The sequence below is a fragment of the Trachemys scripta genome, chromosome 1 (genome assembly GCF_013100865.1).
Source record: "Trachemys scripta elegans isolate TJP31775 chromosome 1, CAS_Tse_1.0, whole genome shotgun sequence".
Taxonomy (NCBI): Eukaryota; Metazoa; Chordata; order Testudines; family Emydidae; genus Trachemys; species Trachemys scripta.
This window is the reverse complement of record NC_048298.1, coordinates 346,533,504-346,561,015: the sequence shown is the minus strand read 5'-3', so window position 1 is coordinate 346,561,015 and position 27,512 is coordinate 346,533,504. Positions and strand designations below refer to the sequence as shown.

The following is a 27,512-nucleotide window of genomic DNA, read 5'->3' as shown; positions in this document are numbered from 1 at the left end:
TGGAGCGATAGAGGGCACGCATATTCCTATTATAGGACCCGACCACCTTGCCACTGAGTAGACGAACAGAAAGGGCTACTTTTCCATGATTATGCAAGCGCTGGTAGATCACCAGGGATGTCAGTGTTGGACGACCAGGGAAGGTGTATGACGCTCGCATTTTTAAGAACACGGGCCTGTTCAGAAAGCTACAACCAGGGGTTTTCTTTCCCATCCGGTGGATTACCACTGGGAATGGTGAAAAGTCAATGGTGATCCTGGGGGACCCAGCCTACCCTTTGCTTTTTTGGCTCATGAAGCTGTACCTTGACAGCACCAAGGAATGATTCAGCTACTGGCTCAACAGGTGCAGAATGACAGTCGAATGTGCTTTTGGTTGTTTGAAGGGTCGCTGGCGTTGTTTAATCACAAGATTGGACCTCAGCAAGAAAAAGATCCCAATAGTTCTAGCTGCCTGCTGTGTCCTGCATAATATCTGTGAAGCAAAGCGGGAAAAGTTTCCATCAGGGTAGAGGGCAGAGGTGGAGCAGCTGTCTGTTGACTTTGAACAGCCAGTTACAAGGGCTATTAGAAGAGCTCAGTGCGGAGCTATATGGCTCAGGGAGGCTTTGCAAGACCCCTTTAACAGTGAGCCAGAGCAGTGTGTGTTGTAGTAGTGTGTCCTGCCTGGCCCTGCCCTTTTTGTGGCCTGGTAGGAATCGTACAGTGATTGCTGTATATGTAGGAATATAACATTGTCAGTGCACCTGTTAATTTTGTTTGTGAATGATCCTGTGAGTTGTGTCATACTGTGCAGTAACAGGTAACTGGTTGCTTTCAGAACTGCGGAGCACTCAGCAGCGGACTAGTAAAGATGAATTATGTTCCAAATAGTAGAATTTTATTCTGTAACAAAATCGGTGCCAAAAAAAGTGCAATTTTAAAACAAATACATTAAAAACTTAATAAAACTTCATAAAACAAGAGAACAGAACTTATGAAGGGGAAACCGTGGCCTTCACAGCTCAGTGTATGTGAAGCTGTGATTGTCTTTAATGTCCCCCCCCCCCAACGTCCTTCACAATGCGCTTGTTGCAAGAAAAAAGCCATGAACAACAGGCACCTCTCTACGTAGCATTCATTGACCTACAAAAGACCTTGGACATGGTTAGCAGGAATGGTCTATACAATATCCTGTCGAAAATTGGCTGTCCACAAAAACTGCTTTCCCTATGTAAGGAGTTCCAGGAGGGAATGAAAGCAACTATCCAGTATGAAAATGAACCATCGTCTGAGTTTAGCAGAAGCAAGGCTGCGTCTTAGCGCCAACCGGCTTCGGCATCTTCTTCTCTATTCTTCTTAAGTATGCTTTTGGAAACGATCAGTCTGGCGTACTAATTGAATCGAGGATGGACGGCAGCTTTTTCCAAAGCAGAAGGCCTGTCACCCAAGTCGCTGTTCGGGATCTGCTCTTTGCAGATGATGCTGCATTCGTCTCTAACTCACCTGATGAATTGCAGATCATGACGAATAAGTTCTCTGAGGCATGTATCAAGTTCGGCCTGGTAATCAGTATCAAGAAACCAGTTGTCGTGTCACAGGGCACCAACATCCCACCTAAAATCTACGTCGGTAATGAAGCGCCGGATAACGTGGATCGCTTCTGCTCTTTTGGCTCAACTCTAACCCGCTCACTTAGCCTGGATAGAGAACTTGATGCCAGAATCTACAAAGCCTCTGTCACCTTTGGCAAACTTACCTCACGTGTCTGGAACAACAAGCTGCTGGCCCTGAATATCAGGCTGGTGGCCTCGGTCCCCTCCCTTACGGCTGTGAAAGCTGGGTCACAGGAGTGGAGATTGAACAGCTTCCAATCTCAGAAAAATCCTTGGAGTCACTTGGGACCAACAGATCATCAATAATGAGATCCTAGAGAGAACCAGCCTACAGTCTGTGCAGACTACGCTGGGCACTCGCAGGCTTCGCTGGCTGGGACGCGTGGAATGGGTCCCTACAAGCCTCTAGATCGTCTGCTGAAGGCACTGCTGTACGGCCAACTCAAGACCTGCCTGCGACGCAGAGGAAGGCCAAAGCTCTGGTACTGCAACAAGGTCAGGCAAGGTCTCAAGAAATTCAGCATCCCCCTGACAACTGGGAGAGCCTCGCCCACAGCCGCTCCGTCGGGAGAAGCCACATCAAGGCTGGTGCAGTCGTCACGGAGAGCCATCAGGAAGCAGAGTGTGCTCCAAGCTCCATCCGACGAGTGGAGCTGTAGCCGCTGTGGGAAGGTTTGCCGCTCGTGCATTGGGCTCTTCTCCCACACCATTGATGGACTGGCTTCGTCATGTTTCCTTTCGTCTGTCAAGATGTTGGATGGCCGGTAGTGCGCCGACCCCTGATGCCGTGTGACTGTGGAGGGAGGGCACAGGGAGGTCCCGATAGTGAGTTCTCAACAGGCTGCAGAGGGAGGTGAGCCTGGGACTGTGGAACCTGCAGGTCCAGCAGGGTCTGCAGCATCTGTGTGTGCTGCCTGAGAAGCCCCATTGTGTCTTGGTGCCTCCCACTCTCCGTTTCCTGCGGGGACTCCTGGGCCTTTCTCCTCTGCATTCTCCGCTTCTCCAGGCTGTCCACCGTGTTCATCCTCCAGGCCCTGTGCTCACGGCTGGTAGGGTCTCACTGAACATGTCATCCCGAGTCCTCTTCTTTCTCCTCCTCATCTGGCTCGGGCGTTCCACGGGTGTGGAGGGGCAGACCCTGAAGGCCGCAATGGCAGCAGCTGAAGAGAAAACACACAGAGGTAGCATTGCCAGCGTGATCACTACAGAAAATGAAACTTAAGATGCCGAACTCACTCCCCTAAAGCTTTAAGCACTACAGTCTCACTTCTGCTTGGGATTTCCAGTCACAGCAGGAGCCCTGGTGAGTACGGCCCACCAAGAGCTGGGGAAATGAGGCGGGAATTGCTCAGTTGCATGATTGCAGCGGTATTGGGAAATAGCACTGAATACTGGCACTGTTTCCCTCAGGCATTGGTGGTTTCAGCTGTTATCTCACTCCTGAAGGCCACAAAGGCAGAGAGAGCACAGCTGATTCTTTCCTGGGTGTCTGGCTGGTGAGTCTTGTCCACATGCTCAGGGTTTAGCTGATCGCCATATTTGGGGTTGGGAAGGAATTTTCCTCCAGGGCAGATTGGCAGAGGCTCTGGGGGGTTTTCGTCTTCTTCTGCAGCGTGGGGCACGGGTCACTTGCTGGATGATTCTCTGCACCTTGAAGTTTTTAAACCACGATTTGAGGACATCAATAACTCAGACATAGGTCAGGGGGTTGTTACAGGAGTGGGTGGGTGAGATTCTGTGGCCTGCGTTGTGCAGGAGGTCAGACTAGATGATCATGATGGTCCCTTCTGATCTTAAAGTCTATGACTCTATGATGCTGCCGCCCCAAAGCCGCCCGCGCCCGTGTGCTGCTAGCCTGTGCACACCAATGGTGCCTGCTGAAGTTATTGCTGGGCCTCGTGGGAAAGTGTCCTACCGTGGAGGAAGAAATAAGGCAGCGCTCTCTAGAAACCTTCAGCAGAGGATTGCAGAGTACCTCCATGGAGGTTTCATTGAGCTCTCTCTGTGCACATAAAGAAAAGGCTCTGCATGGCCTCCCCTCCCCCATCCAGAGGGGAATGAAAAGCAGATAGCAATTCTGCCTCTCTTGGTAGTATCACTACCTCTCCTAGCACAAGTAAATTAATAAGTCAGAAGATGTGTCCTGCTGCTTTTGGGGGGAGGGGCTCTCCTTGTAATTGAAAATTTATCTACACACGTACCCCTGTATTGAGCTCGCCCGTGCTCGACTGGGGGGACTGGCTGGACTGCGGTGGAGTCAAAACCAGGCCCTGGCTCTCTGTGTGGCTGGATCCCGCAGTCGCCTGTTCCCCATACTCCTCTTCCCCTTCCTCGCCCACCACTTCCTCCTCCTTGCATGGGCACGTTCTTGGCACGGGCCTCTGGCTTGGGCTCCTCGGAGATGTAAACATGGCAGGGCTGCGCCTCAGCACCCGATCGATTGTTGGCCTCCTTGGCCTTCTGGTCTGCCTGCCGCAGCTCCTTGGCTTTCCCGGGGCACTGCAGCTGGGCCCTGTTCCACCCCTTCTCCTGCATCCCCCGAGCAATCTGCCCATAGATGTCGACGTTTCTATGGCTGGTTCGCAGCTGTGCCTGCACAGCCTCTTCTCCACACAGGCCCAGGAGAGCCAGTATCTCCTGTCCACGCCCAGCAGGAGCGCGTCTGCAGCTTACTCAACAGCGGAGAACTGCTAGGTGTGCTCGCCAAACCGGGCCACCAGGAAAAGGAATTTCAAAAATGCGCGGGGCTTGAAAAGGGAGGAGAGCTTCCGGTTTCCGTGACCCCCAAGGCAGCGGAGTTCACAATGGTGACCAGAGCGGTCAGCACTGGGCATTGTGGGACAGCTGCTGGAGGACAGTTAGGGTCAACATAAGGAATGCAGTATCTACGCATGCACTGCGTTGAGCTAAGTGCATCAACTGGGACTGTACACTGCTCAGAGAGGTGGTGTTACTATGGCAGTGTAACAGGGCGCTCCTGTCAGTGGGATACTAATTGAAGTGTAGACACACATAACTAGGCCGACATAAGGTGCCTTGCGTCGATCTGACTTTGTCATGTAGACGAGGCCTGAGTTTCCCTGTGTAGAAAAGCCCTAGGACACACTAGCTTCTGTGTTGGCCCCCGAAGTCTTACTAGACTTGGGTCAATATTGCAAAAAAGCCGTCTTCGCCATGGAAAGCTCTCTTGTTTGCGTGCTGCTAACCTGCTCCCGAGTGAATGGGGCTCAAAGGAGGCCTGCACGGGGGGAAAGCATCGTCTATCTGTATGGGCCTGAATGCTAATGCCAGATGGGTGGGGGCAGCCATCCTATACTGTGTGTCCACATTGTGCCAGGCAAATGGACCCCGGTAAACAATCAGTGTCTGTTGTCTAACCCTGTCCCTTTCCTTAGGGGGAGTATGGGCTCAGTGGTTAGGGTGCTCGCCAGAGACCTAGGTTCAATCCCCTGCTCTGTCCCCAAGTGCTTTGCAGAGGAGCAATGTGGCTTGTTTTAGGCCACGCCGCCGGCCAGTGACGGGAATAGAACTCAGCTGTCCTGCCCCCAGGCCACACTGCCGCTCTGAAAACCACAGCCAAAGGAGAAGATTGCTTAGTTATATGCAGTGAGCAGGGGGAATCACTAAGAGCAGTAAAAAGAACAGGAATCACTAAGAGCAGTAAAATAATTTCCCATCGCCCAAGTAATTTGTGGTCTTAATGAGCAACTGAGAGCAATTTCACATAATGAAAGACCAATTCATTTATTTGCCGGATTCATTTAGCGGTGAAACAATTTCTGGGTGTTCTCTGTAATTATAGATACTTTGTGTCACTTTGGCTAAGCATCTACAGAGAAGGAAATAATTCCCCAGAGTGAAACCTGTTGGGGTATCTGTCCATGTGTTCCACGTTCGTCTAGACATGAGCCTGAGCTGCGAGGTTTGGATCTGGATTTAGAAGTCCGGATTCAGGTTGCTGGGCTGGTCCATTAAAGGGAGAGGGTGTCCTGCAAAGCCCCACTGAAGTCAGTGGGAATCTGTCCCTTGACTTCCCAGGACTTTGGATCAGGCCCCCAGTAGCTAGTTGTGATGCTGGGCTTTGGGTGTACGCGTCTCTGGAACTCAGTGGTGTGTGTGACACTCGAGGGTGTGGGGGAAGGAGGAGGGAGGCAAGTTCCTGTGTTTGTGGGAGGCATCTGACTAATGCCCCCCGCCCCCTCCGCGCTAGCTGTTTGCGGTGTGTTGTTGACTGGAGCTCGAGTCTTGGAAAGATCCGTATTCTCCGGTCAGTGCGTTTCACTGAACTTGCCAAACTAGGTTACGCAGCTTTAAAGCTCTCTGCCTGCATGTGCTAATGCACCCAGCCCGCCCTGTGCCATTGCTGTTGGGGGGACACACATGGGGGGGGGGGGACGCTGCAGCCTGCAGGAGACTAGCTGCTCTCTAGTTCGATCAGCGCAGAAGCCATTGCCGAGGGGTACTAGCCCACACGCCAGTGGCTGATTGGCAGTGGGTGAAGGAGATGTTTGTGGCCAGCTCACTGATTCAGGCCCATGCCCAGACAGTGCTCAAGGGCTGTTGGGTGATCCAGGCCTGCGGGAAGCTGGCTGGAACCATTAGGCTAATAAGGTTATAGCCTTAGGTCCTCTTATTTTTTAGGCCCTACTGGCCAGGCAGGGGGCGCCGGGGCCGGACAAGGGGGGAGCTTGCTCATGCAGCCCAGCTGGAGCGCTCCTGCCAGCAGGAAAGGCAAAGCAGCCCCCGTGGCTTGGAAGGAGCTCCCAGCCGGTCTCCCTGCACTGCAGGAACACATTGCCAGGGATCCGGTTAACACTGGTGACCGGACACTAAAAATCCGGTTACCACGGGAACCCGCGCCAGCCGTGGGTGTAGTTCGGGCAGGCATTGCCCCCCCCCCCGCCCAGCACTCCCAACCCAATTTCTCCGGAGCTCTGCTTAGCTGTCAGGGAAGAAAGAGGTTCCCTCTGTCCCTCTCCTCTGCTGAGGCTGGCAGGCAGCTCCTGGGTCCACACTGTGTGTGCTGGGTCCAGTTTCTGGACAACCGGTGAATGCCTGTGTGGGGGCAAGGCAAGGGGGTGGCAGGGGGAAGAGGCAGTATTGTTAGACCCACAATAGAGGGTTTTTTTACAGGATGGGGAGCAATCCACATTGTAGCAGGCTAAGATAGAAAGGCTGGCTGAATAGGCAAAAGGCAGGTTCTGTCCATTTGCTGGTTCTCTAGCAGTTCAATCCATCATAAAAGTACCTCACATTTGATTTCTTTTGAGTTTCGTTCCAAAAACTTAAAGCTAAATTAACCTGAAGTGAGTCCTCATTTTTCTGCCCCAACTCAAACTAACTTCTTTCCAGAGTGGAAAACGTTGGGTAAGCGTGGAATGTGATTCGAGAAGGGAATGAGATCACAGGCCAATTCCTGCTGACAGTCACAACTGTGTAGCCTTATTGACTTCAGGGAGAACAGATTTTTGCACAAGAGTAGATTTTGGTCCCTTCTGCTTTTTCACACATGGTATAAGCAGAATCTCATTCACTTTCCTCCCCTAAACTCTGAGCACTTTAAAGGGAAAAAATAAGCAAGGTCTGCTTGATTTACACATGCAAATAAAACAGGAAGCTCTCCCTACATTCTACACCAGCCTTAAACAAACACCAGACCTGATGTAACAAGGGTGTCACTACAGCAGCCTTGGTTGGACTGTTCTTTTGAAAGATCCCGAATGGTTCTTTTAAGATGCTGATTTTCAGTGAAGTCTATTTGTTCAGGGGGGCAGAGAACACAACAGGGAATAGCTCTGTTGTGTCAACTCCTAGTCATTCAAAAGCTGAAAGGCTTTAGATTAAGTTTGTTTAATGTTTGTACAATGATTTTGAAGAGCTAACATAGTACAGAAGTGCTAAATATTATGACTGGGCAACCATCTAAAGTTCTGTGTCATAGAATCATAGAAGATTAGGGTTGGAAGAGACCTCAGGAGGTATCTAGTCCAACCCCCTGCTCAAAGCAGGACCAACAGCAACTAAATCATTGTCACCTCAAAAGCTGTTACCTTTTTCTTACAGAAAGCTTAAAACAAACAAATGCAAACCGTAGGGGGCTGTTGCTTTAAAAACCTCATGTCAGAGCTGCTGATCACACATTCTAGAATAGACAATACTTAGTCCTTCCATGAGTGCAGGGGACCGGACTAGATGACCTCTCGAGGTCCCTTCCAGTCCTACGATTCTATTCTATTATTCGAATTGGGCAGAGCAATTAACTACACAAACTGGGTATCATCCCACAACTAATATTTGGGTTCAATGTCAAAACAGTAAGTCATTGTTCTCAGCCAGGGAGGCAGCTTTCAGAGCAAGACAGCCTAACATACAAGGCCACCCAATGTCATTTCCCCACTCCTACTTCCTCTTCTTCAGTGGATTTTACACCTGAGTGGTTTTCTCTTACATAATCAAAGCTGGCTGCCTTCCAGACTGCAGTCAGAGCGAGACAGGCTATGTAGAGACCATAGCTTGGGGGAAACACCTGCAGGGTTTGGCTTTGCAGTGTGCAGCTGAGGGTAGAAGCACAAGGTGGAAAGAGGTGAGCAGGATGGGGACTGTTGCAGTGTTCACCTTCATACAGACATGCACCCCACTCAATTCTTCAACAGATACTTCTGAGTAAGAGATAGCAGGAGGGATGCTATGCTGTCCTTCTCCTAGGCTGCCTTCCTCCTAAGTATCATAGAATATCAGGGTTGGAAGGGACCTCAGGAGGTATCTAGTCCAACCTCCTGCTCAAAGCAGGACCAATCCCCAGATAGATTTTTTGCCCCAGATCCTTAAGCAGCCCCCTCAAGGATTGAACTCACAACCATGGGTTTAGCAGGCCAATGCTCAAATCACTGAGCTATCCCTCCCCCCAAGTGCAAGCAGGATGCCGTACGGGGCTGTCCTGAGCCGCCTGCTGTTGCTGCTCACCTGAGACATCCTGCACCCTGCACGGGGCTGTCCCAAGCCACTTGGCTTTGCTGCTCACCTGAGCCTCGTGCCCTGGACTGACTGCTGAGCCCCACGGCGCCTGGCACTGGGGCTGTCCACCTGAGCCCCGTGCTGCCCTGGGCTGATCGCCTGAGCCCGGCACCGCCCAGTGTATGTAGAGAAATGTTTGATGACTTCATCATTTTGGTTGCAGTATGTCATTCGTACTTTGGCCTTTCCCTCAGACCCTTCGGTCCCTCAGAACCTTCATCCGGCCCTGCCTCTAGGGCAGGAACTTCCAAACCCACCGCAGTGGCTGTCCCCTCGTCGGCAGCCTCAGCAACGGATCAAGACCTGTATGGTCCAGGGAGAGCACAGACCCCTTCTGGGCAGTGCGAGGGCCCTTTGGGGGCAGGGAGTGATTTTTTTCCCCTACCACTGCCTGTGTCCTGTGCATAAGCAGAGCATTTCAGGGTCCGGCGCAAGGAATTCTGAGCCTCTTCCATTTAAGGTCGACCGGAAAGAGCCTGGTCCTTAGTGGACATCGTGGCTCAGCTCCCTTACTGGGCTGTCAGGAACACTGCTTGGGGTGAGGGGCTTTGGAGAGCCGGGAAGGCCCATAGAGCTGTAAGCAATTGCCATTTTTCTATCAAAGTCTCGGGCGGAGAGGGGAAGAAATTGGCTGGTTTTGTGCTTGTCTCGGGTGACAGGCTGCTGTCACTTTGATTTGCAGACCCCTCTCCTGGTAATTAATCATCAGCCCCAACCATAGGTGTGGACTCCGTGGTTGTTCCGGGGCTGGAGCACCCATGGGAAAAAAATGGTGGGTGCTCTGCACCCACCGGCAGCCCCCCTATCAGCTCCTCTCCCTCCCCCCAGCGCCTCCCGCCTGCCGGCGGCTCTGCCAATCAGCACCTTCCCCTCCCTCCCAGTGCCTCCCACCTGCCGTGGATCAGCTGTTTAGCAGCGTGCAGGAGGTACAGGGGGGAGGAGTGAGGGTGGGAGGCACTCAGGGGAGGGGGCAGAATGGGGCAAGAAGAGGCAGGGCAGGGGTGGGAAAAGCAGGGTGGTGCCTTGGGGGAAGGGGTGGAGTGAGGGCAGGGCCTGGGGCAAAGTGGGGGACGAAATCGGCACCTGTGACCCCAACTACAGACCCCAAGTGGAGGTGATGTGCCTCGGCTGTAGTGGAGCACATGGTTAGATTCCAGCAGAAGACCAGAAGCTGCCTCAGCTACTCTGGGGGAGCGACCTGGGCGGGGGGAGGTGAGCAGCCTGTTTGCTCTAGTCCTGGAGAGGGACCTCAGGGAGATGGGCTGTGGCAGGGTGGAAGGGAGATGAGGTTTGTGGTCTCCGCCGCAAATGCCAGACGAACCCACAGGGCTGGGCTCTGTCTCTCTCCTTCCTTCCCTCTCTGTGAGGTCTGTTGTGGTGGCTCTGAATGGCTCCCAGATGTTCTTTGCAAATCCTCCCTGTGCTCCTGTCCTCGCTTTAGAGAGCGGGCCTGGCTCTTTGTACCAGCTCCAGCCAATGAAGTCACAGAGTGACATCAGGGATGGATTTGGCCCCTGCTTGATCCCACGTGTGTCCAGGCTCACTCGCCCCTGGCCTCAAGCTGACCCCTTTGCTGCACCCGCTGCTGGAAAGGAGGAGCCATACCCCAGAGACTTCTCCGCTGAGAGATCCTCTGGTGCCCAACCAGCCCCAGTTCTCCTTGGGAAGTGTTGTGAAATTCCAGCCCCATCTCGCATTACTTACCCTGCCTGTGGTTGCTGTTCCCTGGGCTTGGCTTATCCAGGAGGGGAAGCCTGGTGACGCTTGTTTCAGATTCATGTCCAGTAGTATACAGAGACCCCATTCGGGATCAGGGCCCCCACTGCGCGGGTCATCGTACAACTCCTGCACACACACTAAGTCCTATCCCTGCCCCCCACCAGCACTGCTGCTTTAAACCAGACCCTGGGCTCAGGGTAATACATTATCCCAAGGACAAGGAATGCGGGCAAAGTCTGTGCCTGACAAACAGGCTTTTTTGCATTTCGGATGAGGGGTGATCGCTGGGGCAAGAGTGTGAAGTGCTCTGCTTGCACCTGGCTTTAGCCAGCCCTGCCCATTAGGGGGAAGGAGGGTTCTTCTCTATCTCAGACACTGATCCTAGGGCTACTGGTATGGAGAGGAGATAGGCAAACCCGGAGAGCGGAGGGTGGTGGGCAAGTCACAACTGCCTGGTTAATGGGCCGCTCCTAACCGCATCTCCCCCTTTGCTCCTGCCCTCAGCGACAGCAGCTGTTGGAATGACTATGGCTTGAGCACCCTGCAGTCCAGCGGCACCGTCTCCTCCCGCAGCTCCAGCATGCACAGCGGCAGCACAGAGGGGTTGGACGCCCCCGCCCAGCTCTTACCCATCATCAAAGCTGGGTGGCTGGACAAGAACCCGCCCCAAGGGTGAGTAACGCTCCGAAGGGCGCAGCCTGGGAGACTGACTCTGGAGCAGGGGACCGGTGAGGTCGGTGTGAACTGGGTCCCCCCGCCAACTTGGCCTGTCAATGGCTAGAGAGGAAGGTTCCCCCATCCCCCGAGCCATCTCCCCACATTTTGTGGGCTGAATGAGAGAAATCTTCCTGTTTAGCTATTGATTTCATCACTGCACCCCCGCATGACCTCCCTTTAGTCCCATCGATTGCGTTAGGCTCGGGGAGCCGTCAGGCCAAGAGCAGCCCGCAGGGTCACACGCAGCCTCCGGCCGCCCTTGTCTGTCACTCTGAAGGGCAGCGGCACCCGGAGACCACGGGTCCCAGCATGCCACGCCCCACCTTGATGTATGAGCCCTTCCTCGAGACGGAGGGGTCTGCAGTCTGTGCAGGTGGCAGCGTTAAAGAGGAAGGCAGCTGCAGCCTGTGCCCAGAGACAAACTGAAGTGCAGCCCTGAGACTCCTGGCAAGTTGCCGCTTGGGCCCTGGCTTGTTTGGACAGATCCTATGCCCTGGGCTACAGTTGTTCTGCTTTATCCATTTCCTCCTCGCTCCGTTGAGGGCTTTGATTTAATCTCTGCTGTGGAGATGCTGGTATTTCCCTACTGAACGCCAGGCGTCAGAGACTGCTGAGCTTTTACGAATGGCTGGCGGGTGGCACTTCCTCCCTGTTACCCAACAGCGATGCCTGGGTTGGCTTATTAATGGGAAGCCGGGAAATCGCACTGCTCCTGTAAGTCAGCTGGTCACCCCGGGGAGGGGAGCAGCCTCCAGGCTATTCTTAAAGGGCCCATGCTCCTAAATTAGGGCATGTCTGTACTAGCGGAGGAGCAGTACCTAGGCAGCTGATCGTTGGTGTAGCGGCTCTGGGCTGACGGGAGAGAGCTCTCCCATCAACATGATAAAGCCAGCCCAACGAGCGGTGGGTGCTTTGTCAGCGGGAGAAGCTCTCCTGCCAGCACAGCGCTGGGCACACTAGTGCTTATGCCGGCAAAACTTACATTGCTCAGGGGTGTGGTTGTTTTCACACCCCTGAGCGACATACGTTTTGCCGACATAAGTGACAGTGTAGACATGGCCTTAGAAGATTCTCCATGGGAGAGGGAGGGTTTTTTGTTGTTTGCAGTGTTGTTGTAGCTGTGTCGGTCCCGGGATTTTAGCAAGACAAGGTGGGTGAAGTGATGTCTTTTATTGGACCAACTTGCCTTGGTGAGAGGGACGAGCTTTTGACCTACACAGAGCTCTTCTTCAGGTCTGGGAAGGGAACTCGGAGTGTCACAGCTCCGTACAAGGTGGGACAGGTTGCTTAACATAAGGAGTTAACACATATGCTAAGGCAGTGGTTCTCAACCAGGGTACGCATACCCCTGGGGGTACGCAGAGATCTTCCAGGGGGTATATCAACTCATCTAGATATTTGCCTAGTGTTACAACAGGCTTCAGAAAAAAGCACTAGTGAAGTCACTACAATGACTTGTTTATACTGCTCTATAGACTATACACTGAAATGTAAGTACAGTATTTATGTTCCAATTGATTTATTCTATAATTATATGGCAAAAATGAGAAAATAAGCAATTGTGCAGTACTAGTGTGCTGCTACACTTCGTATTTTGATGTCTGATTTTGTAAGCAAGTAGTTTTTAAATGAGGTGAAACTTGCGGGTACACAGGACAAATCAGACTCCTGAAAGGGGTACAGTCGTCTGGGAAGGTTGAGAGCCCCTGTTCTAAGGGACCATTCAAGGTGAAGTGGCTTGTTAACATAGGACTGCAGTCACAGGACATTGGCAGACTGTCTGTTGTGTTTGCTTGGCTGAGGGCTTATCTACACTTGAAATGCTGCAGCTGCTAGTCACAGCTGCGCTGCTGACAGGTGTAGGTAATCCACCTCCCTGAGAGGCAGTAGCTAGGTGACAGAAGAATTTTTCCATCAACCTATGGCTATCTATACAGGGACTTAGGTCAGCTACACCGCTCAGGGGTGTAGATTTTTCACAGCCTTGAGCAACGTAGTTAAGCCGATATAATGTTTTAGTGTAGACCAGGCCCTAGTAACTAACTTGGGATGTGTGTCTTGGGACTCTGTGTGTGTGTGTGTGTGTGTGTGTGTGTGTGTGTGAGAGAGAGAGAGAGAGAGAGAGTTCCCATATTAATGATTAATCTAGCCATAGCTATTGTGAGATCAGGCCCCATGAGGTAAATATTTTACTGCCTTCACAGAGCAGTGGGAAGCCAGGAGCTACCGGGTTGATTCAGAGCATGCTCTGTCTAACCAGTCTCCTGCTTCTGATGGTGCCAGTTGTTTCATAGGAAGGTGCAAGAAAGCCCGTAACAGACAATGCCCAGAGGGGACCGTGGGTCCTGGCTCCCTGATTCTCATGGAGCATGTGCACTGTCCCCAGCCCTGGAGCCGGTGAGAGAAGCCCTGGGGTTGCTCTAACTTGTGCCAGCTCTTCAAGGGACTGACTACAGCTGAGAATAGATTGCCAAGTCTTTTGTCCCATTCCCAACCCCAGCATGCTGCCCCACCTTGGGGCAAGACTGGGTGTGTTGTAGGGACCAGCTAGGGCTACACTGGCTCTGTGTCCATTGAGAATGTCCCTGTGTTGGGGAGAGTCTCAGCCGGCCCGATGTGGCCGCTGTCCTGCTCCATTGCACCACCCCAAAGGGGCAAAGGATGTAGAGAATCTCACCCAGGCAGTGTGATTTCAGCCTGGACCCTGAAGCGAGCGGGGAGCTGTTGGAGCAGTCGGAGGACGGGGGGTGCGGGTGCTGTATGTTTCAGGGCTCGGGCTGTGGCAGCCTGCACACGCTGAAGTCTGGAGAGACTGGGGGACAGTGGTGGTTCAGGGATGATGTCAATGGAGTCAGAGCAGGGCGGTATACAGGCTCGGCTGTGTACCGGACGCACGGAGAGATCGCTGTATGTTTGGCTTTCAAGGGATGGTTGATTTATTAGCCACTCCCCTCCCCCAATAAAGCGTCTTGTTCAAAGGTCTCCTGCTGGTGGTGGAACTGTTGTGGCAACCTGTTCCCGCCCTGTCTTCCCTGAGCCCACAGAGCTTAGGCCCCTGCCCTATGGCTAGTGTCTTTTAAGGGTGGCTTATGCACCCTAATACACGTATCAATCTTCCTTTAAATTATTCCTGAGAAACTAGTTGTGATTGCACAGTGCTGTGAGCCAGACCTGAGCTGACAGAGCCGGCTAGTGAAACTGACCAGAAAGAGATAGCAGAACTCAGCAGCCGAGAATCCCTGCCCATATGGCCTGAGATACAGAGAGTGAACGAACGGTCTCGCAGGCGCAAAGCAGCCGGGCTGGCAATCTATGGTGGGGTGAGCGGTGGGGAGAGCAGGCTTTTACAACGTACGTGTGTGGGATTATGGGGCCTGGCCTCGCCAGCTGGGAGCGACGGCACCACATTGAGGGTGAACTTGCTGGCTGCTCCGTGCCCAGGCAGGTTCGGGAACGGGAGAGGGGAGTTCTCGTTGTCCATGTGACACTGAGGAGGCCCAGATAACTCTTGGCAGGGCTGGGCCAGTGGAAAGCACTGGCTGAGCAAAGGCAGTAAGAGGGAAATCGGGGAATGGGGAGGGATGGTGGAAACATCCCCTAGAGCAGGGATACAGTAATTCCTCACTGAACGTCGTCCCGGTTAACCGTGTTACGTTGCTGATCAATTAGGGAACGTGCTCGTTTCAAGTTGTGCAATGCTCCCTTATAATGTCGTTTGGCAGCCGCCTGCTTTGTCCACTGCTTGCAGGAAGAGCAGCCCGTTGGAGAGAGCTGCTGGGGGCTTGGAACCAGGGTGGACCGGCAGCCCCCCATCAGCTCCCCGTTTCCCTAAGTTCCCTGTGCAGCAGCCGCCCAGCAGGCTATCAATTACCGGGCAATTAGCTGTCCCTCCCCCCACTGCCATGTGCTGCTCCTGCCCTCTGCCCTCTGCCTTGGAGCTGCTCTGGGAGCCTCCTGCTTGCTGTGGGGGGCGCTAAGGTCAAGGTGTCCCCTTCCCCCCGCTCCTGCACCCCGCTTACCCCATCTCTATAGAGCAGGGCAGAACATGTCAGGACTCAGGACGGAGGGAGCTTGCTGGCAGCAGCTGCTGTCTCAACTTGATGATCTACTTAAAAAGGCAATGTATGTAGAGTGGGGTCAGTGTACTTAAAGGGGCAATGCGCGTCTCTCTCTCTCTCTCTCTCTCTCTCTCTCTCTCTCTCTCTCTCTCTCACACAGTGTGTGTCTCTGTCTCTCTCTGCCAAGCTGTGTCTCCTCCCTCCATTTGTGCTGCTTTGTAGAGCGTGAAGCTACATTAACGACGTGTTAACCCTTGAGGGCTCAGCCAAGTGCTAGTTCATCATTTAGCAGTAAGGCATTCCCTGGGAAATATCCCACCCTCTGACTCCACCACCTCAACCAAGCTTCACAATCATCATTGCTGTGGACAGTATTAAATTGTTTGTTTAAAACTTATACTGTATATATATATATATAAAATAGTCTTGTGTGTGGTGAAAAAAATTTCCCTGGAACTTAACCTCCCCCCTATTTTCATTAATTCTTATGGGGAAATTGGATACGCTTAACATTGTTTTGCTTAAAGTCGCATTTTTCAAGAACAGAACTACAACGTTAAGCGAGGAGTTACTGTACTCAGAGCTCAGTGGTTCAGGAGCCAAGTTAGCGATCAGCATTACCCAAAACAGTCCTGTGAATTCATGGTTTCATTTACTCTCGTACTATATAGTCAGATTTAAACAGTATGACAGGAAATATTTAGTGCCTATATCTCTACATATTATTCTCACAGCAAGATGACTGGCCAAATATTATTTTATCACCTACAGTGGGCGTATGACATAGTAAAAGCATCCTGATTGGTTAATAACGTCGATTGGTTAATAATTCAATCACGCCATGTTCTACTGTCATGTGCTGCAAAGAGCCGCAGGAGCAGGGGCCCCGGAGCCTTTGTAGAAGTGTGGGGGGGGGCAAGGCCAAAGTGGCGGAGGAATTAAAATAATTCTCAAATACCCCGCAGAGTATAGCTGTCACCTAAATAGCCAGAATACACAGTGTCGCCACATTATCGTATTGAAGGTCTAATTATAGTACGGACAGATTAAAAAAAAAAAAAGACAACTTTAGTTCTCAATGTTGCTGGGGGGAGGAGGAGATTTCCAGCCCATTCCCATCCCGAATGGGATCCGCAGCAGCACCCATTTCACCCCCTGCTTGGTCCGGGTCCCGGCCCCAGGGACTGCTTTGTCCGCAAGGCAGCAGCCACGTGAGGCGCTGCTCCTCCTGCAGGGGGCGCCCTCTCCTGCTGAGCCACCTCCGGCCAGCTGCCGAAGCCCCTGCAGTCAGGTTCCCTGGGGGCCTAATGCACAACGCTTCCTTAGGGCTTAACCCCTTCCTGCCCGCGCTACAGCCGGAGGGACAGGAGGCAGCTGGACTATGTTAGTGGCCAGCAGTGGCCTGGAGGCTTTAGCCACCTGGAGGCCCTGTGCGGGTGGGAAGGGATTGGAGCTGCTTCCAACCACGGGGGGAGAAGGGATGAGCTCTGACAGACCAGCTCATCCCTTACCCCTCCACCCTCACAGGGCCGAAAGGCTGCTGCTGGCCACATTCTGGGGAGACCCCACATGCCCCACCCACGTGTCGCCTCTATGATCATGTCTTTCCCACAGCACATGTGGGAAAAATGGGGGGGGCACGGGTCCCTGGGCCCCCCAGTTCCCCAGTGCACGGGAGACACATTCTCCTCACACAGGGGGCGCCTCCCCACCCCCGCACTGATCCACATGACGGCTGCTCTGGCCTCCTGCATACCCCTTCTCCGGGATGCCCTGCTGCTTGCGAGATACCGGCCTGCGTTTAAACAGCTAGGCGGGGAGCAGGTGGGCAGGGGTCTATACTATCAAGCAGGAAAAGCATGCCTGTGTGTCTAGCCCGCCCTTCCTATGCCATCCAGCTGGGTACGTTGCAAGTCCTTTGGGGCAGATTACCCCGGTGCGTGTTTCTCAAGCGTCCATGCTCTTACCTCCTTGAGCTTGGCTCGCAAAGGGAGCAGTCAGGAGCCCCTGCATTCCCCGCTGGCACTGCTAGCTCGCCAAGGCTAACCAGCCGTTTCCATCCCGTTACAGCTCATACATCTACCAGAAGCGCTGGGTGAAGCTAGATGCCGACTACCTCCGCTATTTTGATAGCGAAAAGGTGAGTGGGGAGGCAGGCTGGGCCAGAGGGTAGGGAGGTCGCTAGCCTGGTCCTTGAGAGCTCTGAGTTCAATGCCCCGCTTTGTCACAGACTTTCTGTGTGACCGTGAGCCAGCCACTTAGCCTTTCTGGGCCTCAGTTCTTCATCTGAGTGGCGAATACTAGCCCCGCCCTGCCGGGTGGAAGAGAAATGCATTAAAGGTTGTGCGGTGCTCAGATACTGCCATCGTGGGGCTGTGTAGGTACCTAATCTAGATTGCTTGTCTTTGAAATCTGCCACCCAGGGTGGGACTGACATGTGGTTTGGAGCTTCCCCCAGGGATGGGGACGTGCTCTTCTGGTTCGGGTTCCCCTCTGCTTTCTAGAAACCAGTACAGAGTGATGATAACTTGCATCGCACAGTTGGGCTGTGAACTAGAGCTCCCAAGCGAAGCAGCGCTAGGCCTGGTCAGAAGGTGGAAGGGAGACCCCCCCCTGCAGATCCAGGGTGATGTAAAGAGTAGCGTTGATGCTGCAGGCGGTGGCGTTCTTGTCTCTGAGTCAGCCCAGGATTGGCGCAGGGATTCTCATCTGCTTGTAGTCATGGAAGGTTCCACTTACTGCCAGAGTGGGTGTGGAATGCAGCCACCTCTGGGGTGGAAGGCAGTAGAAGTTTTTAACAGCGCACAGGAATGCTGGGCACTGCTTTAGTACAGGGAGTGGGTAAGGATACCCTGTCCAAGAGGGACTGAGGTTAACAGAATGGGGCTGACCCCCGTGCTCAGTGACGGTGCTGGGGGGTCTCTCCGGACTATGGGTAGGGCTGATGTTGGCAGTGATGGAGCGCTCAGCCTCAGGTAGTGCTAGCACATGGGTGTTTCCTTGGGTCTGTTACCCTCCTGCTGCGTCTCTGGGGGGGGTGGTTGTGACCCGTGTGACTCTGCTGCAGGACACGTACTCCAAGCGCTTCATTCCGGTGACCTCAATAGCCCGCGTGGCCAGCATCGGGGACCAGAAATTCGAGGTGATCACTAACAACAGGACCTTCGCCTTCCGGGCTGAGAGCGATGGTGAGTGCGGGGAGCCCCGCAGTGTCGCTCGTGGCACGGGTTTCTCCAGGGCTGGCACCTGTAGGGTGGGGAGAAGGAAGCAGAGAATAGGGAAGCAGTGCTCCTCTTTCTCCCGCCTGCTTTGGGGAGCTGTTCAATAACTGAACCCCCTACGCTGGTGACGGGTAAGAGATATGGGCGCTCTCAGTCCCTCTGTTCCCTTGTATGTTGCTCAGGTTGGGGTCCCCAGAGACAGGCGCTTCCCCCCCCCAGCCCTGTGGGGGGACCATTCCACAGCCTGGTGGACCCCACTGGCAGGAGAGGGTTCCCAGGAGTCAGCTGTCATTTCCCTTTACTCACTCCGGTCCCATTGCTCCTGGTTATTGCCCGCTGACCCCTCCGCCCCCCACCTCAGTAATCCCTCTCCCTCCTGATGATCATACCCCGAGGATGGCACCACGCCCTCCCCACCCCTTTGCCCTCCTTTAGCTGAGCTTTGGCTCCGTCTTCTTCCAGCAAGTCACTCTCGGTCCAGACCAACACCCAAAGCAGCTAAGAGCTTTGGGGGCAGTGACCGAATTTCCCGCTCTTTCCCCCTGCCTGGCCCCCCAGAAGAGCCGGGGGGGCAGCTTCCTGCTGAGCGGCGAGGGGCGCTGGAGGGGCACTCCCTGCCCGGCGGGTCGAGGCCGCTTCCTCTCTACGCGGCCAGCCCTTGCTGCTCTGCAGAGCAAAGGGCCAAGCTGGAAATCCACGCTCTCGCCCCCCGGTGCCCCCGCATGTGTCCCCAGTGAACGGGGGGGGGGGCCTCTGCCCAATGTACGCACCAACTTTGGAGCTCCTCCTCGGGTCTGAGGGCAGGCCCGGCTCCCAGCTGACCCTGAGCCCCGTCTGCCCTGCAGCGGATCGTAACGAGTGGATGAGGACCCTCCAGCAGATGGTGGACGAGCGGAAGTTCAAGGGCTTGAATAGGATATCCCTGTTCCAGCCGCCCACCGGCGCCTTGGACTCGGTGGACAAGTGCGGGCTGCTGGAGCTGCGGGGCTTTAAGAACAAGCTGTACGTGGTGGTGGCTGGAGATAAGGTTTTCCTGTACAAGAACGCTGAGGTCTGTATCTGCGGAGGCTGTCTCCTTCCAGGGGTATTGAAATGCAACAGCTCAGACCCCTGCCAAGGGACGGGGGCTGGGGTCACGGCCCAACTCGAATCGCTTCTTACGCCCTTCTTTCTCCTCCCACTTCCCCCTCTTCCTTCATGCCATCCCCACTTCGCTCCTTGCCTGCTCCCGTGCTCCTCCCCTGCGTCTGCTCCCTCTGGGCCCTTTCCCTTGGTCTTTCCCTGGGGCTACCAAGAGAGTTTGTGAGCAAGGTTATTATGAGCCGTAGGAGCGGGAGCAGCTAGTGCCCGACCCTGGGTCCCCATTGTGCAGGGAGCTGCACATTCACAGGCTCGAACACTACGCGCTCGAACTGGACAAGGCAGGCAAAGTGTGCAGGACGGACGGCTCATTTTACACATGGGCAATGGAGGCAGTGGGTAGATGAAGGGTTGTGCCCGAGGTCCCGCAGGGAGTCAGGGCAGAGCAGGAAATGAACCCGGCTCTCTGGCCCAGCCCTTTGACTCCCATAGTCCCATCCGTCCTCCAAGAAGTGTTGGGAAGTGGGGATCAGACCAGGAGTTTAGTCCCTCAGCGCAGAGAGGTGTTGCCAGCTTTGCCTGTTACTTTGGGGTACACTCATTTATTCGGGTTACTCTTCGGGAGGGGAAGGGGGTTCTGTAATTCTATCAATGTACTGCTTGTGTCACGTGTGTTCTCATACGGAGCTCTACTTCTCCCTGCTGCAAGTCCCTCCCAATGGAGCTATCCTGCAGGACTTAGGTTCCCCAGGGCTGGGTTCTTCCAGGCCCAGAATCAGATGAACACACACATTAACAGAGCACATCTGAAAGGACTGGGTTAATCAGCACTCCCAAGCTGACCCCTAATATGTCCCTGGACTCAGCAGGCTGGGTCAAGCAGCACCTTCAAGCTGTCACCCTCATATGCCACATGTACTGCACCGGAATAGAGCATACCCACGCAGGCTGGGTCGAGCAGCACTTCCAAACTGTCACCCTCATATGTCCCAGGTTCCGCACGCCCCTATCCCCACTTTCATGTTACAATTGTCCTGGTAGTGACCCACTTGATGAGCAAACCCCACAGAATTTTTGGGCGCTGCAGGGATCTTTTAGGTTAGGTACGAAGAGCGTTGCTGCAGAGCGAATGAGGAAACCAAAAAACACCCACGGAGGGGCGGGAAGCAGGGAGGGGAAGTGAGAGAGAGAGAAGCAACCAGCTTAACCATGAAAATTATTTATTGCCGGTAATAACCATAGGGGAGCCAAGCAAACAAAACTGTTATAATATTAAATCTAACTTATATTTGATCATAAAAGTCAGGTTTAGAAAACTATAACTGATCACACAAGTCAGGGTCAGAAGGCTATACCAAGAGAGAGAGCTGGATTCTCACCACTCCGTGAAGCTTGAATCGATCAGGGGTCCCAGTGATGGTGGTAGCTGAGGGTCTGGAGTGCTGGAGACAGGCAGAGCCCCAGAACGATCACTCAGGAGAAGATGAAGTCCAATGGAACTGATGCAGATTTTGGATCCAGGCATCAGAACACTTTCCTGAGCATGGGTAGGGGTTTTTGTGGTTCAAGGGGGATCACTAGATTTGTTTATGTGTAAACAAGGGAGATACCAAAGTTGTTTTGTTCGGGCTAGACAATGGGAGCTGATCATTCCTGGCTTTGGGCGGTGTTCCTTGGAGGGAGCTCACAATGCACTTAGGGAGCTTCACTATTTTGGATACCAATAAAGGATTTATTCCTAGAATTGGTCTGATAACTCCTGAGCTGGGTGTGTGCAGGCGTGGGCTCATTAACATCTGGAGCAGAGATCCCCCATGATGCCGTGCTTCCCTGCTTTGCTGGTCCCAGAGTTCCGTGCGGTTCTTGCCTTGGAATCTCTGTTCTCCATTCTGTATGCTAATGGAGATGCCTCCTTGTCCCATCTTCGATGCAAATGAGGCTAGGAGAGTTTCCTTAAACCTGTCACCGTTCTCCCAGGGGTTTAGGTGTGTCTCCCACGGCCTTTTCATTGCTTTTTGTAAGTCTTTCTTCTGATCGGTTTTGGCTCAAGCAGAGGCTGTGGGGTGGAAAAGGTCTTTCGTGAGTCAGACAGGCTGGGTACTGCGCCCTGGTTCCCCAAGAACACAGAGCTGCTAGGTAACAGAGGGGCGCAGGACCCGGGTGCGAGATGCGCTGGAGGTGGGAGTGCGAAGCGGCCATTTGCGGTGCCCCCTGATGTGCCCTAGCCCTGCTCCCCTCCGCCCTGTCTCACCAGGAGGGGAGAGTTGTCTGCAACGTGACTTGAAGGAACTCTGCAGACTGTGGTCTCTTTAAGCCTGGCACAGACTCTTCTACAAAGACCTCGCATGCTGCTCCTGAAAGGTGGACACAGCTTCATGGCACAGACCTTCCATCTGGGTCTGTCCAGTGCAACGAGTTCCCAGGTTTTAACGTCTGTCTTAGAATCATAGGACTGGAAGGGACCTCGAGAGGTCGTCTAGTCCAGGCCCCTGCACTGAGGCAGGGCTAAGTATTATCTAGACCATCCCTGACAGGTGTTTGTCCAACCTGCTCTTAAAAATCTCCAATGACGGAGATTCCACAATCTCCCTAGGCAATTTATTCCAGTGCTTTACCACCTTGACCGTTAGGAAGTTTTTCCTAATGTCCAACCTAAACCTCCCTCGCTGCAATTTAAGCCCATTGCTTCTTGTCCTATCCTTAGCGGTTAAGAAGAACAATTTTTCTCCCTCCTCCTTGTATCATCTTTTATGTACTTGAAAACTGTTATCATGTCCCCTCTCAGTCTTCTCTTCTCCAGACTAAACCACCCCAGTGTTTTCAATCTTCCCTCACAGGTCATGTTTTCTAGACCTTATATCATTTTTGTTGCTCTTCTCTGGACTTTTTCCAATTTGCCCACATCTTTCCTGAAATGTGTTGCCCAGAACTGGACACAGTACTCCAGATGAGGCCTAATCAGAGCGGAGTAGAGCGGAAGAATTCCTTCTCATGTCTTGCTCACAACATATCTGTTAATGCATCCCAGAATGATGTTTGCTTTCTTGCAACAGTGTTCTGCTATTCACTCATATTCATCTTGCATGCTTTGAGGTTGGCCTTCAAGGTGTCTTTATATCTGAGGATGTGTCAATCCTTAGAGCACTCAGTTGGCCATAGAGCACAGCTTTCGGTATATAGGAAACCTTCATGCGGCCCACGGATCTGACCCAGCGAAGTTGAGACCCGATGAGCATACTCTGGAAGCCAGAGATTGGACATCTCTCAAGGACTTCATGCTTAGTTCTATGGCAAACACACCATTAAAAATCCTTTGTAACCTCTAATTCAAGATACAGGAAAGAAGAACAAACAGTTAAAGCATTTGAAATGCAAAATATTAAGGAGCTTTTCTTTTAACCACAGCATTGTTCCCTTGCCCTTGAGCTGCAAAAAGTTTCTATAAGGAAAACTTCCTTGTTTGTCAGTCTTCGGAGATGGTATCAAAGATGGTAATAGCTGTCCTTGTGGGGGGAAAGAGACGAAGTCACCTGAGATGGGCTGGAACTGCTGGTGCTAAAGTCCAGTCCTGTTTCCTAAGGCAACACAAGAGAGACACACAAAAGGGGAGAGAAAAAGGGCAGGAAAGAGAGAAAATGCAGCTTCTGTCTCTGGGCCTGACTCATTTGCAACCTCAGTGCTGGAAGGACGTAGGCCCAGCACATGGTCTTGGTCTTATCACCCACCTGGCAAACGCGTACCAGCATCGGGCTGTGTACAGCATTGCTTTTATCTGCCTCATTCTGGTCCCAGGCTTGCAGCTGTGTTGCAAAATACAGTCTTGGCTATGCCCAGCTCTGATCAGACAGCATTAACAAGGAGAGGGATAGGAAAGAGAAGAAATAAGGGGAGGAAGGAAGAGGACACACGGGGAGCAGGGACGGGGGGTGTTTTACAAACTCTCACATCCCAGGAGGTGTTTGCTCTCGGCCCAGTGTGGTCAGGACCTCGCTTCGGATCAGGACAACAAAGGCGGCCCAGTGGTGCTGTGATGGATCCTGGGGTCCCAGGAGACGGTGGGAGTGGCAGCCATGATGCTAAAGCTCACTCCAGTGATCGTTGGCAGATAGCTGCTAATTTGCCCCCAGACACTGTTTCCTTTTCAGACCCCTAGAAGGGAGCGACGGGCGGAACGGCCCATCCCCTCATTATCTCGTACACCGATTCCGCCTCGTTTCCCACACACCAACTTCGTTCCACTGATTTCCAGTCCTGCGCTGCTCTTGTTTGAGCCGTTGATTTCTGGTCCCACGCTGCTCTGGTTTGCCAGGTGTGATCGTAACCCAGTGCTTGAGTTATAGCCGGAGGCCTTTCTTGGGTGGTCTCATTGGATCCGTCTGTCTCCCTTTTGCACCTGATCCTATCGCCTTTTGTTGGTCCAGGTGATTGTGACCCTTCAGAAACTTCCATGCGCTTTGCCCCAGTTGAGCTCCCAGTTAGGTTATCTGTGCAGGCCAGTCACCACGACACGCCTCCGGGGCTCGAGGGCCCCAGCAGCGACCATGGTACTGCCAGCACTGGGTGCGATAGGGCTGGTATTGGCACCTGCAGGCTGGGTGCCCAGGGCTGGAGTGTGTGCACTGCCCCCTTCTCACTTGGCGGCTTTGCTCCCACATGCAGAACAGCCGTAGGTGCCTCTGGAGTGACACTGTGAGTCCCGTACTATTGGTTTTTAACCCTTTCCTGGCTGTTCTTGCCCCATCAGGATTATCGACAGGGGATCGGAATCACTTATATTGAGATGAATGTGGGGAATGTGAAGGACGTGGACAGAAGAGGATTTGATCTGACGACGCCTTACAGGATCTTCAGGTGAGGGGGGGGTCTAGGTGCCGTGCCCCACGGGTGCTGATCCCTCCCCCGCCGTACAGCACGGGTCTCTGCCCAGCCACTCCGTTCCCCCACACGGCTCTCTGGTGTCTTTCAGCTTCTCGGCAGACTCGGACCAGGAGAAGGACGAGTGGGTGGAGGCCATGCAGCAGTCCATCGCCGAGGCCCTCTCCAACTCGGAGGTAGCGGAGAAGATCTGGTCGGTGGAGGCAAACCGGCTCTGCGCAGACTGCGGATCGCCCAAACCCGACTGGGCCTCCGTCAACCTTTGTGTCGTCATCTGCAAGAGATGCGCAGGTACGGGCCGAGACCAGGTGGCGCGAGCCGTGGGGACGGTGGTGGGAGAGCGGCCCAGCTCCACAGCTGGGCCAGTGAGCTTAGAGCATGGTGCCTCCCTGGCTTCAGCAATGGGACTGGGCTTTGCCTCTTCCTCCAGCACCCCGGACTGGGACGATCCTTCTCGCCCTCCTTAGGAATTGCCCAGCTAGGTCAGACTTGTGCCTGTCTCAGCCATTTTGGAGGCAGGGTCAGGAACCCCCCTAGTGGACACTTGTGGAATTGCCTCCTCCAGAGGGAGATTCTTCCTAACTCAGAAACAGGGACATCAGATTTTGGGCAGTAGTCCACGAAAGCTTATGCTCTAATAAATGTGTTAGTCTCTAAGGTGCCACAAGTACTCCTGTTCTTTTTAGGGACATCAGAGTCCTTCTGACGCAGGATCCGTGCCGGGGCAGCTGCAGCCGGGTCCAGACAAGGCTGCTCATCGCCCAAGCGCACGTTCCGCTCGGGGTGGGGGCTCCAAAGTCACAGCGGGACTTCACTGAGCAACCCAGCAGCCGCAGCGGAGCCCTGAGGGGCCCTTTCAGGAGTGTCTGTCATTAAGCGTGTCCAGGCTTCTAAGTCTTGCCAGCCTAGCTGTGTTGGCTAGGAATGTGAAACCAATCACCCCCCTCACCGACACAGCTGGGCCGGCAGCTCCCCTGGTGGAGACACAGCTCTGCTGGCAGACGAGCGCCTGTGTTGGCTTCAGGGAGCTGGCGGAGCGGTGCATGCGCTGCCTCTCCACTAGGGGGCTCTGCTGGCAAAGCCGTACAGGAGTAGCTTTACCAGCAGAGGCCCTGTAGTGTAGACAAGCCCTGAGCGGATGGTATTAGTCCAGTTCCCAGTGGCCAAGGCGATGGGCTGGAGGTGAGCCAGCAATGCAGATCTTGTTCCCACTCTACTCGCTGTGATTCTTTGGCGGTTGTCTGCATCAGAAAACCGCCACGGGTTGGAAAAACCAGGGAGACTGAAGTGTTCTCCTGTCTCGAGCGGCACCCTCCGGGGTAAAGTGGAGGCATGAGGGAGGGGGGAGGCTTACCCGGCACTTAGCAGGATAACTTCGCTGTATCTGATACCGTTATCCCCTTCTGCAGATGGGAAAACTGAGGCAGAGAGGCTACAGCACTAACCCGGGGCCACCGAGCAGAGCCACTGCTTGGCTGCCGAATTCCTGGCTCTCAGACTCATGCTCAGACCACGAGGCCGTGCTGCTGTCCCTAATGAGACGTTTGCTTTTGTTTTTCTGACCCACAGGAGAACATCGGGGGCTGGGGCCGAGCATCACCAAAGTGCGGAGCCTGAAGATGGACAGAAAGGTGTGGACGGAGGAGCTGATCGAGGTATCGGTGCAGATTCCCATTGGCTGGCTGGTGGAAAGGGGGCTCTTTTGTAGCCATCTGTGAAATCCAGCCCTTATTTGATACTCAGACGCTTGCGGGGCCTGTGGCAAATGGTACAGAGCCAGACTGGCTGGGTACCTGCTTCTGGGAAGTTCGAAACTGACAGTCGAACCCAGGCAGGCTGATTCTGAGCTCCCGTACCCCTTGGCATCTGTATTCCCTGATGGACGCTGCTGTGACGTAGAATCCCCAGCTTTGCTTCTGTAGCTTCCACCCTCTGGAAACATTCCCTATTGCTCCCACGGATCTGGAAATAAACCTGCCCCGATGCCTTCGTTCAGGGGGCGAGCGAGCCCGTGTCTGGGGCCGGGAGCCCGAATGCGCCTGGCTGCAGACAGCCGAGCTGGCGGATCAGTCGCTGCCGAGGAGCTCGGGAGCGGGGCAAAGGGACGTAAGGAGTTAATAGCGCCCTGCACAGCTCTGTTTTGAAGGAGGAGAGGCCGAGCTGTCGGAGTCAGAAACAGCTGCACTGAGAGCAGTGGGAAAGGCGCTGATCCGGGCGCGGTGACGGCATCTGGAGTAACCGGAGCCCAGAGGGCGGGGGAGGCTGTGTTTTTTTCCTGCAGAAATACCGAGGATATGTTTTCAAGCAGCAAAGCCGGCTCAGGAGGTGACGAGTGGGCGAAAGAGGCCTTCCCCTCTCAGGGGCTGGTTCGGAATGGCTGGGGCTGGCCAGTGTCTCAGGCCACATCTCCACTGGATCAGAGGTGTGACGGCTGCCTGCGTGGACGTTCCCGAGCTAGCTTTACTGGAGCTTGGGGCACAAGCGGTGAAGCCGTGGCAGTGCCGGCTAGCCATTGGACTTCATGTGCCCAGGGTCCCCTGTGCTGCCGCTGCTGCGTCACTGCTGTTGGTACCTGCTAGCGCGGGTGTGTGTTCGCATGTCGCTGTCACACCTCTCACTGCGGTGGAGACAGACCCTTAGCGCTGTCACTCCCCGTGTGGCTGCCTGAGTTCTTGGCCTGCGGTAAGTTTTATGTTGCGCCCATCACCAAGCTCTTTGGCGGCCAGCGTGGAATAGATTGCTGGCTCTCAGACGGGCTCCTGGTGATCAGAGTAGGACAGGATTCTCGCCAGGAAGGAGTCTTGTTGTTCCCTGCCTCCTCGCACCCGCTCCCTGGATGTGGGCACCTCTCATAATCAGCCTCTACTTACAGTTCCCTGCCCAACTACCGGGGAACTGCTCCCACAGAGCCAGGCTTGGGTGGGACTGCAGGGAGCAAGTTTCTTCATGTGCGAAGAGCGAATGGGGGCTGCCGTCTCGAGCAGCGCTGATTGTGGATCAAGAGTGCAGCGCAAGTAGGAAGAACAAAACTGCAGGAGAGAGCGCAGTGTGTGTATGCATCTCCTCTGACAATCTGCACAGCGCGGGACACAACATGGCTGCCTCTCGCTCTGGGCAGGCAGCCGTGTGCTTGGCGAGTTCAGGAAGGGATTCCTGCACCCCCCTTGAATCATATTCAGGCCACCCGTCGTTGTGTTCCCTGCAAACCCTAGATGCAGAGACTTTAAGGCCAG

General features: G+C 53.9%; 1 protein-coding gene across 3 annotated transcripts in view; it reads left to right on the top strand.

The window, feature by feature from the left end:
• The window catches only part of LOC117871394 (arf-GAP with Rho-GAP domain, ANK repeat and PH domain-containing protein 1-like), a 118,501-nt gene that overhangs the window by 40,977 nt on the left and 50,012 nt on the right, over positions 1-27,512 (top strand). For all 3 annotated transcript variants that reach the window (XM_034759328.1, XM_034759329.1, XM_034759327.1), the window contains exons 5-11: positions 10,833-11,000; positions 17,174-17,243; positions 18,171-18,291; positions 19,170-19,375; positions 24,149-24,255; positions 24,371-24,570; positions 25,849-25,934. In XM_034759328.1, coding sequence (XP_034615219.1) covers positions 10,833-11,000; positions 17,174-17,243; positions 18,171-18,291; positions 19,170-19,375; positions 24,149-24,255; positions 24,371-24,570; positions 25,849-25,934 — 958 coding nt within the window. The remainder of the gene's footprint in view (positions 1-10,832; positions 11,001-17,173; positions 17,244-18,170; positions 18,292-19,169; positions 19,376-24,148; positions 24,256-24,370; positions 24,571-25,848; positions 25,935-27,512) is intronic.